A 13302-nucleotide genomic window follows, 5' to 3' on the forward strand; every position below is an offset into this window, starting at 1 on the left:
GCCCCTGAATCCAAGAGCTCAAAACCTATTTACGGTGGTTGCTTCTTTACCAAGAACTTGGGGTCTTGCGTCCAGAGTGCATGGAAGGGTCTTGGATGGGACTTTTGTGCAATTTCTCTTTCAATCTGAGGCTGACCTTAACTCAGTACAAAGAAGAGCTCCGTTGGTTTTTAATAATTGGTTAGTGGCTTCACAGAGATGGGTGGATAGACCTACTGCTGATTTTCTGACTACAATAGACTTATGTGTGCAAATCAGAGGTATTCCCCTTCAGTATATTTGTACTGGAACTATTACTTTGATAGCTGAAAGACTAGGGGAAATAATTCTGGTTGATTTTCAAGAAGCTACTACTTCTCAGATAGCTTACATAATGGTCAGAATTAGGATTGGTATCTCAGACAGGATTAGTTTTTTTCAAAGAATACGTTTTGAGGAAGGAGAAACTGCCTTAATACGTTTTCAATATGAGCGCCTGAGACGAATTTGTAGTAACTGCTTAAGGATCACTCATCACAGGTTTTTCTGTCCTTATCGTCAACCTTTACAAGGTGTAAGGATTGATGGTGGTACGGATTCAGGTTCGGGACAGGAAAGAGTTGCTTGGAGAGATAACATCCATAGATCAGACATGAATTCTCAATCCCAAAATTTGGATATGTCATTTCCTCCTCCTGTTTCTCCTCCTCCAAGAGTGGATAAACCTCCTATGAATGCTGATGAGCTTGCGGCTGCTATTCCTTACTTTCATCATTCCATTGCAGTACCAATTCCTCAATATGCTTCTAGAGCTCACCAAGGTTCAACTGCTTCCAACAGTCCTCTAGCAAATCAGGGATTTCTTTCAAGAGCCTCAAGACACTTTGAAGTTGGGGAATCTTCTAAGAAAAATGAAGAGGGAGAATCTTCTAAGAGGATAGGATTGAATGAATCTCCTAAGCGCAAATCCTATGGAGATGGTAAAACAGAAAATGGTAGCAGTAATCACAAGAAGTTTCATGAGCCTAATGATGGAGGGATTCTGAAACTTCCAAAGAAAAGATAAGTCTTAACACTCTAATAATTCTGTCAGTCAGTTTTTTGAAATTGCTGTTAGGTTCTGTGCTTTGATGCAAGCAGCAAACTGATGAATAAGGGGAAATGATCCTTGGAACTCTTTTTGGTAGATCATTTCCAGAATTTCATAGAGAAGTGAAATCTTTAGTTGTTTTTATAGACTTGGGTTGATTATCATATCCATTCGATAATCTGATGTTGTATGCTTAAGCAAGTCTTGTATCGTGTGTTTGTGGAAGCTTCCACTTTTGTAACAGTGAACCTTGTACTTTGAGGTTGTATAATATATGATAACAGTTATGAGAAAAAAAAAAAAAAGTTCCAACGGTACAATAAGAATGTGCATAAAACAAAATAAAGTTTGGGCTCCCGTAGCCAATTATGATATGAATAAAATAACATCGCTAGGAGGGGTCGAACAAAGAATGTATTATGTTGCTTATTATCCATGTTTTATATGATTACTAGATTAAGACCTTCCTATGGACGGGTTTTATTTTTAAAATAAAATTAAAAAAAAATAATTTAATTAAAATTTTATTATTGTATGACAACAGTATCCAAAGCTTTTTTAGAAAAGATATCGAGAATATGTTTAGCTAGTGAATAGTGTTATTTACATTTTTTTTTTCTAAATAAACTAATTTATGTTTCTATATATAAATAATAAATTTTATTACAAAAATTTAGTAATGTCAAACTATCAATCACCAAAAAATTGCTAAATATTCACCATTATCAATATTATTGCCAAAATTTTGTAAAACGTAATTCCGCAATTATCTCCTAAAACATGATTATACACTTTTTCAAAAAATGTTATTTTTCATAATTTCCCATTTAACATATAATGTCCCGCATATATTTGTTATTACACAATTTATTGTATTTCTTAAATTAATTTATTATTACTAAATATAATGGTTAGGATCAAACTGACGAAAAAAAAGTTCCCCTCTTTTGGGCTTAAGACCTTCTTTCTTACCTAGAGTCTTTGCTTAGGTTAAGAAGAGAACATTTGACTGGAATAACAATTTCATTCCGCCGAATTTATTCGTTTATCCCTTGTTTTACATCTTTTAGCTCTGTTCGTCAAAGCTTTGTGGTGTTTGTGTTCTTGTGTTCTTCTGGTTCTGGATCTGTGACTCAGTATCATCGATCTATTCGGTTTTGCTCAGTTTCTTCCGTTTGTTTCTTCTGGTCTCCAGATCCTGTGTCTTGTTCTGGTGGCTTGTGTTTGGTTTTTCGTCTCAAAAGTTCTTACTTCGTGATGTCTTCTGCCATGGATAAAGCCCTCATGGCTATGTCTCTTGAAGAGGAAGAAGAGATACCCTTTGATATGCCGAATCTCCCTGAGTTCATGTCGATGGAGAGAAATGCTTTGAGTTTGGTGGGTCGCACGCTCAACCCGAGTTGTCAGTCTATGAAGAACCTCATAAGAGATATGCCACGAAAATGGCAAAAGCCCGGAAGGATGTGAGGTGTTGCTTTATCGAGTGAAAGGTTTCAGTTCATTTTCTTTAATGAACACGATCTGCAGGAGGTCCTTGACAGAGGGTCGCATACATACAATGATTGGTCGCTTGCTGTGGATAGGTGGTATGAGATACCGCCTCCGAATTATCTGCAGATCATTCAGCTATGGGTTCAAATTTGGAATATGCCTATTAATTTCTATACGGTCCCTGCTATCACAGTGCTTGGTGAACTGATTGGAGAAGTTAAAGTTGTTGCTTTTGATCCTGACAAACCTCATTACTTGGAGTTTGTCCGTGTTAAGGTTCTATTTGATGTCTCAAGGCCGCTACGGCGTTCTAAAGTGGTTAACCTTCCCCAAGGTGGTACTACTACTGTGAGATTCCAGTATGAACGAGTTCAGAAACGTTGCTATGAATGTCAAAGGCTGACTCATAAAAAAGACTTATGTCCTATCTTGATCAAGAGAAGAGAAGATCTTGCTGCTGTTAGAAGATCTGGTACTCCTATTCCTAAAGCTCCAAGAGCTGCCTTCCTTAAAGAATCTGATCCTCTCTTTGGCATCTTGAGGGAAGACCAGGTGGGTATAGATCCTTTAACTGGGAGACATCGTATTGCGGCTGATGTTTTGGAAGGAATGCGTCAATACTTGGTTGTCAATACTAATGAAGATTGGCAGATTAAAGCAGACAGAGTGAGGAAGTCTGTTAGTGAGATGGAAAAGGATCCTATCGCCAAAAAGATGGTCCTGCAATTGGAGTCGCCTCCGGTTGTTCAACTGCAGGTGAACAAAGAAAAAGGTCTAGTCTTTGATTACGTTGACCCTGATCTTGACTCTATGCCCAAAGAGAGTTCTGCACTTAGTATTCAGCGGTTGGCCTCTAAGGTGAATTTCAATTCTGAGAGAAATTGGTTAATGGAAGCAGATTCCTCCAAGATTCTAGAAGATACAGGCTCTTTCCTTGCTTTGTCTCAGACCACTCAAGATAGTGCGACGGTTTATAGGCCTGGTTTCTTTGAAGCTGGGTCTTCCGGCACTACCTCAAAACAGACAAAACAGAGGAAAAGACCTTCAAAAAGTGTAAGAAAGCTGAAGCCAAAAGGTAATAGTTCTCTGGTCGTTGCCAATGATTTTAATGAAGGCTTATCTACTGGTGTGAAAGAGAAAAGAAAAGCAGAATTTGGAGGTAAAAGCACTGCCAAATCTACAAAGCTTAACCCTTCTTTGGTGATCCCAAATGAGGGATCGCCCCATGTTTAATGAGCATCATTAGCTGGAACTGCCAAGGCTTGGGACGGTCTCAAGACTTGGTGATTCCGCGTCTCAAGGAGTTGCGTAAAAAACACTTCCCTGAGATTTTGTTTCTAATGGAAACCATGCAGTGTAGAGATAGATTGGTGGATTTGCAGTGTCTTCTCGGGTATGATAACATTTGTACAGTTGATCCGGTTGGTAAGTGTGGTGGGTTGGCTTTGTTATGGAAGAGTAGTGTTTAGTTGGATATTTTATTTGAGGACAAGAATTTGATTGATGTTCAGGTTCAGTTTGGGTCTTCAAACTTTTTCCTCTCTTGTGTGTATGGAGATCCGGATTGCAGTCTCAGGAGTGGGGTTTGGGAAAGACTGGCTAGATTGGGAGTTGGTAGAAGAGATAGATGGTGTATGGTTGGGGATTTCAATGCCCTTTTGAATAATGGTGAAAAGATTTGAGGTCCTAGAAGAAGTGATAGTTTTTTCAAACCTTTCTCTGAGATGTTAGAGGTTTGTGATATGGTGGAGTTGCCTAGTAGTGGAAATTTGTTCATTTGGTCTGGAAGAAGAGGAGATCACTGGATACAATGCAGATTGGATAGAGCTTTTGGCAACAAGGACTGGTTCTCTCACTTCCCTGCTTCCAATCAGGCATTTCAAGACATGAGGGGTTCTGATCACAGGCCGGTGTTGGTCAGCTTGGTGGAATCTCATGACTCTTATAAAGGACAGTTTCGATTTGACAGGAGGTTCCTTCATAAAGCTGATGTTAAAGAAGCTATTGCTAGAGCTTGGAAGCCGGGTTGCTTAGCTGCTGGTTTTTTGGTTTCTCAAAGGTTAAGAGATTGTAGAAGGGCTCTTAGTTCTTGGAAAAAGAAGAATAACATGAATGCTTTGGACAGAATCCATAGATGTGAGGAGGCTCTTGAAAAAGTTCACTCTGAAAGCTGGCCAAACTTACATCAGGTGCACATTTTAAAAAGGGAGCTAGCTAAAGCTTATAGGAGTGAGGAAGTGTATTGGAGGCAAAAAAGTAGACAAAAACCGTAACTCTAAGTTTTTTCATGGGGCTGTTAAAGGCAACAGAGCTAGAAAGAGAATTGAGAAACTAAGAGACAGAAATGGTACCTTTCAACGATTAGAAGCGGCTAAAGGAGAAGTTGCCACTGATTATTTCAACTCTTTGTTTAAATCCTCTAACCCCCAAAGCTTCCAGGAGTGGTTCTCTGGTTTCCCTCCTTCTGTTTCTGCGGAGATGAATGAAAGTTTGATTGAAAAGGTGATTGCTGAGGAGGTGAGACAGGCGGTTTTCTCTATCAAAGCGTCTAGTGCTCTTGGCCCAGATGGCATGACTGCACTGTTTTTTCAACAATACTGGAAGATTGTGGGCAAACAAGTCACTAAAGAGGTTCAAGATTTCTTTGAACTTGGTCTTTTACCTGGAGAATGGAATTATACTTATTTGTGCTTGTTGCCCAAGACACATCACCCCATTGATATGACTGATTTAAGGTCGATTAGTCTTTGCTCTGTGCTTTACAAGATAATCTCCAATATTTTGGTCAAGCGTCTCCAGCCTATCCTCCCTCTTATTGTTTCTGTGAATCAGTCGGCATTTGTGTCTGAAAGGTTGATTACAGACAACATCATGGTGGCTCATGAAGCTGTCCATTGTTTGAATTCCCATCCGGAAATCTCTTCCAACTTCTTAGCAGTGAAGACTGACATGTCAAAAGCTTATGACAGACTAGAATGGAGTTATCTGAGATCCTTGTTGTTGGCCATGGGTTTTCATCTCAAATGGGTAGATTGGGTAATGTTGTGTGTTTCCACTGTGACTTTTTCGGTTCTGATCAATGATCAAGCTTTTGGGCTTATTACTCCTCAAAGGGGAATCAGGCAATGAGATCCTCTCTCTCCCTTTCTTTTTGTGTTGTGCACTGAAGGCCTTACCCATCTTCTTAATAAAGGTTAGTCTGAAGGTAAGATTCAAGGTATTCGCTACAATGAAGAGGGTCCGGAGGTCCATCATCTCTTGTTTGCAGATGATAGTCTCTTTATGTGTAAAGCTTCTTTGGATCAGTGTCTTTACCTTCAAGAAACTTTGAATAGATATGGGGAAGCTACATGTCAATCTATCAACCTTACCAAGTCCTCCATTACCTTTGGGTCTAGGGTTGATCAGAGTGTCAAGGCTTCTATTCAGTCTTGTCTGGGTATTGTTAATGAAGGTGGAGCAGGTGCCTACTTAGGTATGCCGGAATGCTTCAGTGGCTCTAAGGTTGAGCTCCTAAGTTATTTGAAGGATAGAGTCAAAGTGAAGCTTTCTGCTTGGTACTCTAGATTTCTTTCTCAAGGTGGTAAAGAGGTGCTAATGAAGTCTGTGGCTATGGCAATGCCAGTTTTTGTGATGTCTTGCTTCAAACTCCCCAAGACATCTTGTGACAACCTCTCTAGTGCCTTGGCTTCCTTCTGGTGGAGTAATGCAGAACATCATAATAAGATTCATTGGCTCAGTTGGGAAAAGCTTTGCCTTCCAAAGGCTCTTGGTGGTCTTGGTTTTAGAAATATACAAACTTTCAATCAAGCTCTGTTGGCTAAGCAAGCATGGAGGATCTTATAGTACCCGGACTGTCTGTTTGCACAAATCATGAAGAGTAGGTACTTTCCTCAGTCTGATTTTTTAAATGCTTCTCTTGGTGCAAGGCCTTCCTATGCGTGGAGAAGCATTTTACATGGAAGGGATCTGTTGTGTCAAGGTTTAAAAAAGAATGTTGGTAATGGGAAGTCTCTACAGGTTTGGATTGATCCTTGGATTGAGGATGAGGAATGGCGTCCTCCTTTGCGAAGAAATTATTTCTTCAATCCTGATTTAAGAGTAGCTGACCTTATTGACAGCTCGAGAAGAGACTGGGATCTTCAAATGCTTGAAGAGCATTTTCTTCCTGATGATATCCTTCGCATTAGGTTGATCAAACCTGTGACTGAATGTGAGGACTTCTATTCCTGGAAATTCAATAAGAGTGTTGACTTTTCAGTCAAGTCTGCGTATTGGCTTGCCTCTCTTTCCCTGAATAGTCAAGTCAGGAGTGATGTTGAACAGCTTCCCTCTACTAATGATCTGAAACAGAAAGTGTGGGGTTTGCAGACTGACCCAAAAATTAAAGTATTTCTCTGGAAAATGCTTTGTGGTGCTCTCCCTGTTGCAAAGGCGATGAGTAATAGAGGCAGGAAGAATGATGAGAGGTGTCAACTTTGTGGTGGTGATGAAGACTCAGTTAACCATGTCTTCTTCTCTTGTTCTTTGGCAAGACAATTGTGGGCTCTTTCGGGTATTCCTTCTCCTCGGTGGGGTTTCCCTTTTTGCAAATTTTGATTACCTTCTCTTGAACCTAAAGAACTCTTTGTGGCATGAGGAATTAAGACTTTCTTTCCCTTGGACATTATGGAGAATCTGGAAGAACTGCAATTTGGCTCTTTAGGAAGGTAAATTCTTCTCCACTCTTGAAACTGCCCAAAAGGTTCGAGAAGATTGGCTTGAATGGGTGGATGCTCAGAAGCTGGAGGAGGAGGTGATTCAAGTATGGGGGTCAATCTTTGTAGTGTTCCGGTTGGTTGGACTGCCCCTACTCTAAACTGGTTGAAATGTAATGTTTCCACTGCTTGGTCCAAAAGGAACAAGTTTGCTGGATGTGCGTGGGTCCTAAGGGATCATACTGGTAAGGTTCTACTTCATAGTAGATGTGCTTTGCCTGGTGTTTTGGTGAAACAGGAGGCTCAGTTCAAAGGACTGCTTTGGGCTATGGAGAGTATGAGGTTTCACAGAGTGGAAAAAGTGGTTTTTGCTCTACAGGAGGAGTTTTTGGTGAATGTAATCTTGCGTCCTGCAGCTTGGCCTTCGTTTAGATTTATGTCTATGGAGCTTGGCCTTGTTCTGCGATCTTTTCTCTCGTGGAAATTTTTGTTGGAAAACTCATTTTCAAACAGAGGAGCTGTTCTAATAGCTAAAAGTGTCACTGAAGAGTGCAGACTTCAGTCATATGTGGCGGTCTGTCATCCTGCTTGGCTTGATGGAGTGTTCAATGAAGATAGGATTTCATCCTCTGATTGAATCTTAGTTTTTGTGTTTATGGCTCGAGTGTTGAGCATATTCTTTTGTTTAGGCCCTCTCTATGGAGATGTGGCTTTGTAGCTGTGTTAGCTCCCTTTGGTGGTTTGTGTTGTAACGATCAATCTCATCTATAATACAAAACCAGATGACAAAAAAAAAAATTACTAAATATAATGGTAAAGTTCTTACAAATGAATATCGCTTCGACCACAGCTGGGAGGAGAACTGCACATGACATTGCTTCCCGCATCTTTCTTTCACAAAAAAATGAAAATGTTAATGATACTTCAATAAAGGTAGACATAGCTTAGTTGCAGAGGACTCGAAATCCTCGTGTCACGACACTATTCGGATTCCAAAATTATTATGCTAGAGAAAAAATTGGTCTAGCTCAATCATCTAGATTGTTATTTTATAAGATTTCATTTAAAAAACTATTTTTCTCCAGATTGGGCTATCAATCATAGAGTAGTCTTTAAATTAATGTGTGGTTGACAAAAAAAAATATGAAATTGGTATCGTTTCGTTATACAAAAATAAAGTCATATGTAAAGAAGTTTATACAAACAACGCTGAGGAACAATAAACGATGGAAAAATAAATTATAGCGTTTTATGAAAGCGATGCAAAATGTTTTTGGCATCAACGTTTTTAGCGTCGTTTAAAAAAGGATAGATAAATTTATGTTAGAAAATTAAAAAAAATAAACTATATAAAATATAAAGATTCTCTCGAAAATCACTCTTTTTGGTAATTTAAAATAAGACATAGCATAGACTTGCATCTTAAGGGCGACAGATTTTAACATAATTTCTTTCCAACTGGAGATATGAACTTGGCATTCCAATGGGTGGTGCATTTTTTAACGCGATAGTATTAATGCAAGGGATAATAGTGATTGAGAACTCAAGTATCAATGGATCAAGAGTTATGGATCGTTGCTCGGATTTCAAACTTTTTTACGTATCAATGGATCAGAAGAAAGAAGAATTCAAAGACTTCGTTTTGAGAAAAGTTTTCTCTAGTTATTACTCTTTCTATTTCATAATATAAAATGTTTTGGAGAAACTTTTTTGTTTCACATTATAAGATATTTTTAAGTTTTTATGCAAATTAAAAACAACCGAGTATTAAACTTACAAGAAGAGGGTAGTTTATACATCAACAAAACGCAAAAGTCAAAACCCTAAACGAGACTTGACGTCCAAGCAAACACCCAAAACCGACTTAAGTAAAAAAACCCATAACTTAACGAAAAGCCCAACAGGATTAAGAACATAAAAGCTTCTTCTGTTTTTGCAAAACACATAATCACATATATATTCTTTGTTGGGCTTCCAGCAGCCCAATAAACTATACTATTAATTGGGAAGCACTCAAACATAAATAACCTTATAAAGTGTAAAATATTACAAAAATGTCATTGGTTTTAGTTTTTAAATAAATTCATTAAAGATACAATAGTAATCACAAAATGTGGAAGCCCCCTTGGCCCATTGGTTGAACAAGGGTTGATTAATGCTTCTACACCAAGAGGTCTGGGGTTCGAGTCCCAGATATTGCGATTTATTAACAAATTTGCAGATTAATGGAGGCAAGTGTGCAAGAGATCTCCAGCGATGTACAATTATAGCCGTTCGCCAGGATTCTACGCAGATAAGGAAGTGTCGCCAGGTCGTGGATCATTGAAGGTATTCATCAAGATTACGAAGAAGGAAGTGTAGTCTGTCGTGGATCTAGTAAGGGTCGGAAGGAATTGTCAGTTGTAGAATCTTCTATGTAACAGTTCTCATAATTTGCAATTAATAATAAATCTAGATGACAAAAAAAAAAAATCACAAAATAATATATTTAAATAAAAAACAATAAAATTATTTAAAGTAATTATTAGTTTCCAAAAAATTAAACTCACTTTCTCTCTTTTTTAATTATGGACGAAAATTTAAAATTTTTTCCTAAAAAGTTGTTAACCAATGAGAATTGAAAAACTAAGATTTGATATCCAACTGAAATTTTATCTAAACCAATCCTAATAAACTATTCTATATCAAAAATAAAAATAAAAATAATACCATTTTAATTCAAAATTAAAAACACTATAGTTAACAAAAATTTATCAATGGAGAATTTTAAGATTGAATTTGAAATTTCGTAAAAAAATTAAATACAAATATTAAGACTCAGTTTTGTTATAATATTTTCACAAATTTTGAAATATAAAACAAAATTTTATTTCACAATTTCTAAAAAAACCGATACTGGGCATTCATTTAGAACAAGTTTCGAAAATATCTAAACAATAGATTGTTCATATTAATTTCGAAATATTTTGTGTTTTCTTTTTTTTCTTCTCAACCGGATCTTCTTTACACTAATCCATAATATATTGCACACAGTTTTCGAAATAATGTGAACTAATTATATATTTTGCATTCAAAACAAATTATGCAGCAATAGCATATCCCTTTTATTGATATATCTCAAATTTTAGTTTTAGTCCAAAAAATCGAATTAATTATGATTAAACAATGAAAAGAAAAATATGCAAAATTTAGCTAGAAACATTAATAAATTTGTTAAAATATATTTATAACTTTAACAACATATATATTAATCCGCAAAACTCACAGTATATACTCTAATATTGTATGATATTCAAAGGTAAGCAAACAAGAATTTGAAGCATAATTTTAATTGAATAAAATGGAGATATAAATTACGAAACGAGATGGAAGGGAAAATATATTAAAAATCAAACTAAATATCCAACTGGTATGAGTTCGGGTTATGAGCACTATATAAAATAAATTTGTTTACACATAACCATGTACATACGTTTTCAGTTACACATACTCTATTTATGACATATATGGGATCATAATATATTTATTTTACGTGTACGTGACAGGTTATGGGACAAAAAATTTATGACAGATACCGGACATGATATGTTTCCTGTTCCAAAATAGTTACGACTTGCTAATATACATAAAATAACCCAAACTAAAACCGAATTCATATCCTATTTAACATATGTAATCAAACTGTTAGAACTGTTTTGATTTGTTAAGAAAATAAAAATGTAACACCATTTAACTTTTGCAAGTAAATTAGTCCGGATCTTAAAATATAATTATGCATTAACGCAATTGAATTTTTTGTTCATTACTCTAACTTTATAATATTTATATTATTACAAAGTTCACTAATACAACAAAATATTTTATATTTTTAAAATCTATATAACAATTTCTATAAAAAATATTTCTATAAGTACGTGGATCCAGATCTAATACACTAAAATAAATATCATAAAACAACAAAATAATCTATATTGAATTAAATTTTGTTAAAAAATTTTTAAAATATGAAATCCCGCACGTAAGTGCGGGTCATGATCTAGTATGTGCATAAAACAAAACAAAGCTTGGGTTCCCGCAACCCTTTTTGATATGAACAAAATAACAACGCTAGAAGGAGGGGTCGAACCTCCGACCTTGTGGTTAACAGCCACACGCTCTAACTAACTGAGCTATTCCAGCTTCAGGTGCAAATTATAATTTTGTTTTTATATATTCTTATTTCTTGATATCGTTACTAATTCACGTTGTGTATATTTATGACGGATGATAAGAGTTGGGCCAAAATACAGCTATTTTTTTTATTAGAACTTTCATGAAAGAAACTAGTAGTTTTTTTTTCCCTAAAAAAATACGTGGACTTGATTTGGACCCAAATGTAGTCGACTGTCCGTATTAACATGTATATAGTTATACATACTTGTGCATAATATGTTTAGTTGAAGCTCTGTAATTGTCCAGTTTATAAGTCTAATTTAGGTATAATTAAACCATTTGGTTTTACCTAAGACTATTAATTTTAATTTATATTTTCATCTTTAAATTACCTAAAACTCATATATTATCGTACTTATAATTTTTTAATAATGTCAAACTAGTACAAATTATGTCATATATTATCGTACAAATTATGCATAATTAATCGGAATGGTGCACTCCTGAGAATTGATCCGCTTTCTCCAATCTCCTCGAAGAGTTTGGTTTGCTCTGACCTCCGAGTTAATTTCCTTTATTTCACTGTTAAGTATTTCTCGCTCTTCTAATCTTCAAGCTGATTATTTATTCAAGAAGCTTTTTTAATTTTCTTTTCTTATAAATACCTCATCAATTAGTGTAAATCAACTATTTCGAGTTCTTGTCGCCACGAGAAAGAAACTCAGTAATCTTCTCCAGAGCCACCGTACGACCAAACAAAGCACAACAATGGCACATCCCGGTCTCTCTGTCGAGGTCAACGAGAGTTGACTTCAACCTCTTCCGTTCCTCCTCCATTTCTACCATAGCTACAATCACCCAAGACCTTTTCTTAACGGCAAACTTCGCAGTCAAACAAATCGATCCCTCAACAGTCTCCAATCGACTCACGAGGTTACTATTTTTCTCCATTTGTTTGAGAGCCACGATCGTTTCTCTTTCCATTGAACTCATGTTTGTCTTCATGTTTCAAAGATTTAGTTGGTTTTCTCCACCTTGAAGCTACGATGGTAGTCATTGCTATATGATAAATTTTCATTTGAAATATTTTTTTTAAGTCAAAAATTTCAATAGTTAAAAAAACAATACAAAAATGAAAGTAACAAGACAAATAGTAAATTTAATATCTTCATAAACACATTTTGTAAGTGGTGGTAAAGAGCAAACTTCTGAAAACATATTTTTAGTAGTAAAATAGATAATAGATTTGTAAATAAGATGACGGTTTAATCGGTGGTTTGCATGTAAAACATTTTCCGAAGAAGAAGTTATGTAATCATATATTAGGTGAAATTGTGAAACCACATTTTTGAGACTTGACAATAATAATCATGATGAATTTGGAAACTTTTTTGGTTATTGATAATTTCACTTCACAAGGTTATTGTAAATGTTAAAATAAATTTAGAATATGTAAATGCAAATTAGTGTGTATTAAAAAAGTTCTATATAGATAACTTCTTTTTTCTAAAAGATTGCTTCTACTTATAACAATATTTTCCTACATCTTTTTTGTAAAAAAATTTTTAGTAAATTTTAAAACCCACACATCCGACGGGTCCTAATCTAGTATATATATGAAGAATTGATGTAAAAAAAGTATGTTGTTTTTCCTGTTTTTGTTTTGGTTAAAATAGTTGTTTTTTAAAATATATTGAAACTTGTAGATAACTTTCTACATTTATTTAAACAAAAAGAAACACTTTCTAAGTTGTTTTTTGTTAAATATGTTATGTTAAACAAATATAAATCAAAGGTATAGAAAACATTTTACAATATAAAGTTTTGTTTTGAATATTACAACATGTTACCAATCTTGATTCATTAAAGAATTATCAATATCTATAAAGAAAC

At 35.5% G+C, this 13302-nt stretch overlaps 1 protein-coding gene and 1 non-coding gene across 2 annotated transcripts; one reads left to right on the top strand and one right to left on the bottom strand.

Annotated features, from left to right (window-relative positions):
- Positions 1-7: 7 nt before the first annotated feature.
- LOC110226890 (uncharacterized protein At4g02000-like) lies at positions 8-1556 on the top strand (the record flags this gene model as incomplete). Its single annotated transcript, XM_021019775.1, has 1 exon — positions 8-1556. A coding segment is annotated over one exon (1038 nt), but the record flags the coding sequence as incomplete, so codon positions are not given.
- Positions 1557-11362: 9806 nt separating this feature from the next.
- TRNAN-GUU lies at positions 11363-11436 on the bottom strand. The gene has a single exon. It is a non-coding gene; the product is annotated as a tRNA-Asn (tRNA).
- Positions 11437-13302: the final 1866 nt, after the last annotated feature.

This window comes from Arabidopsis lyrata (assembly GCF_000004255.2).
Source record: "Arabidopsis lyrata subsp. lyrata unplaced genomic scaffold ARALYscaffold_7, whole genome shotgun sequence".
Taxonomy (NCBI): Eukaryota; Viridiplantae; Streptophyta; class Magnoliopsida; order Brassicales; family Brassicaceae; genus Arabidopsis; species Arabidopsis lyrata.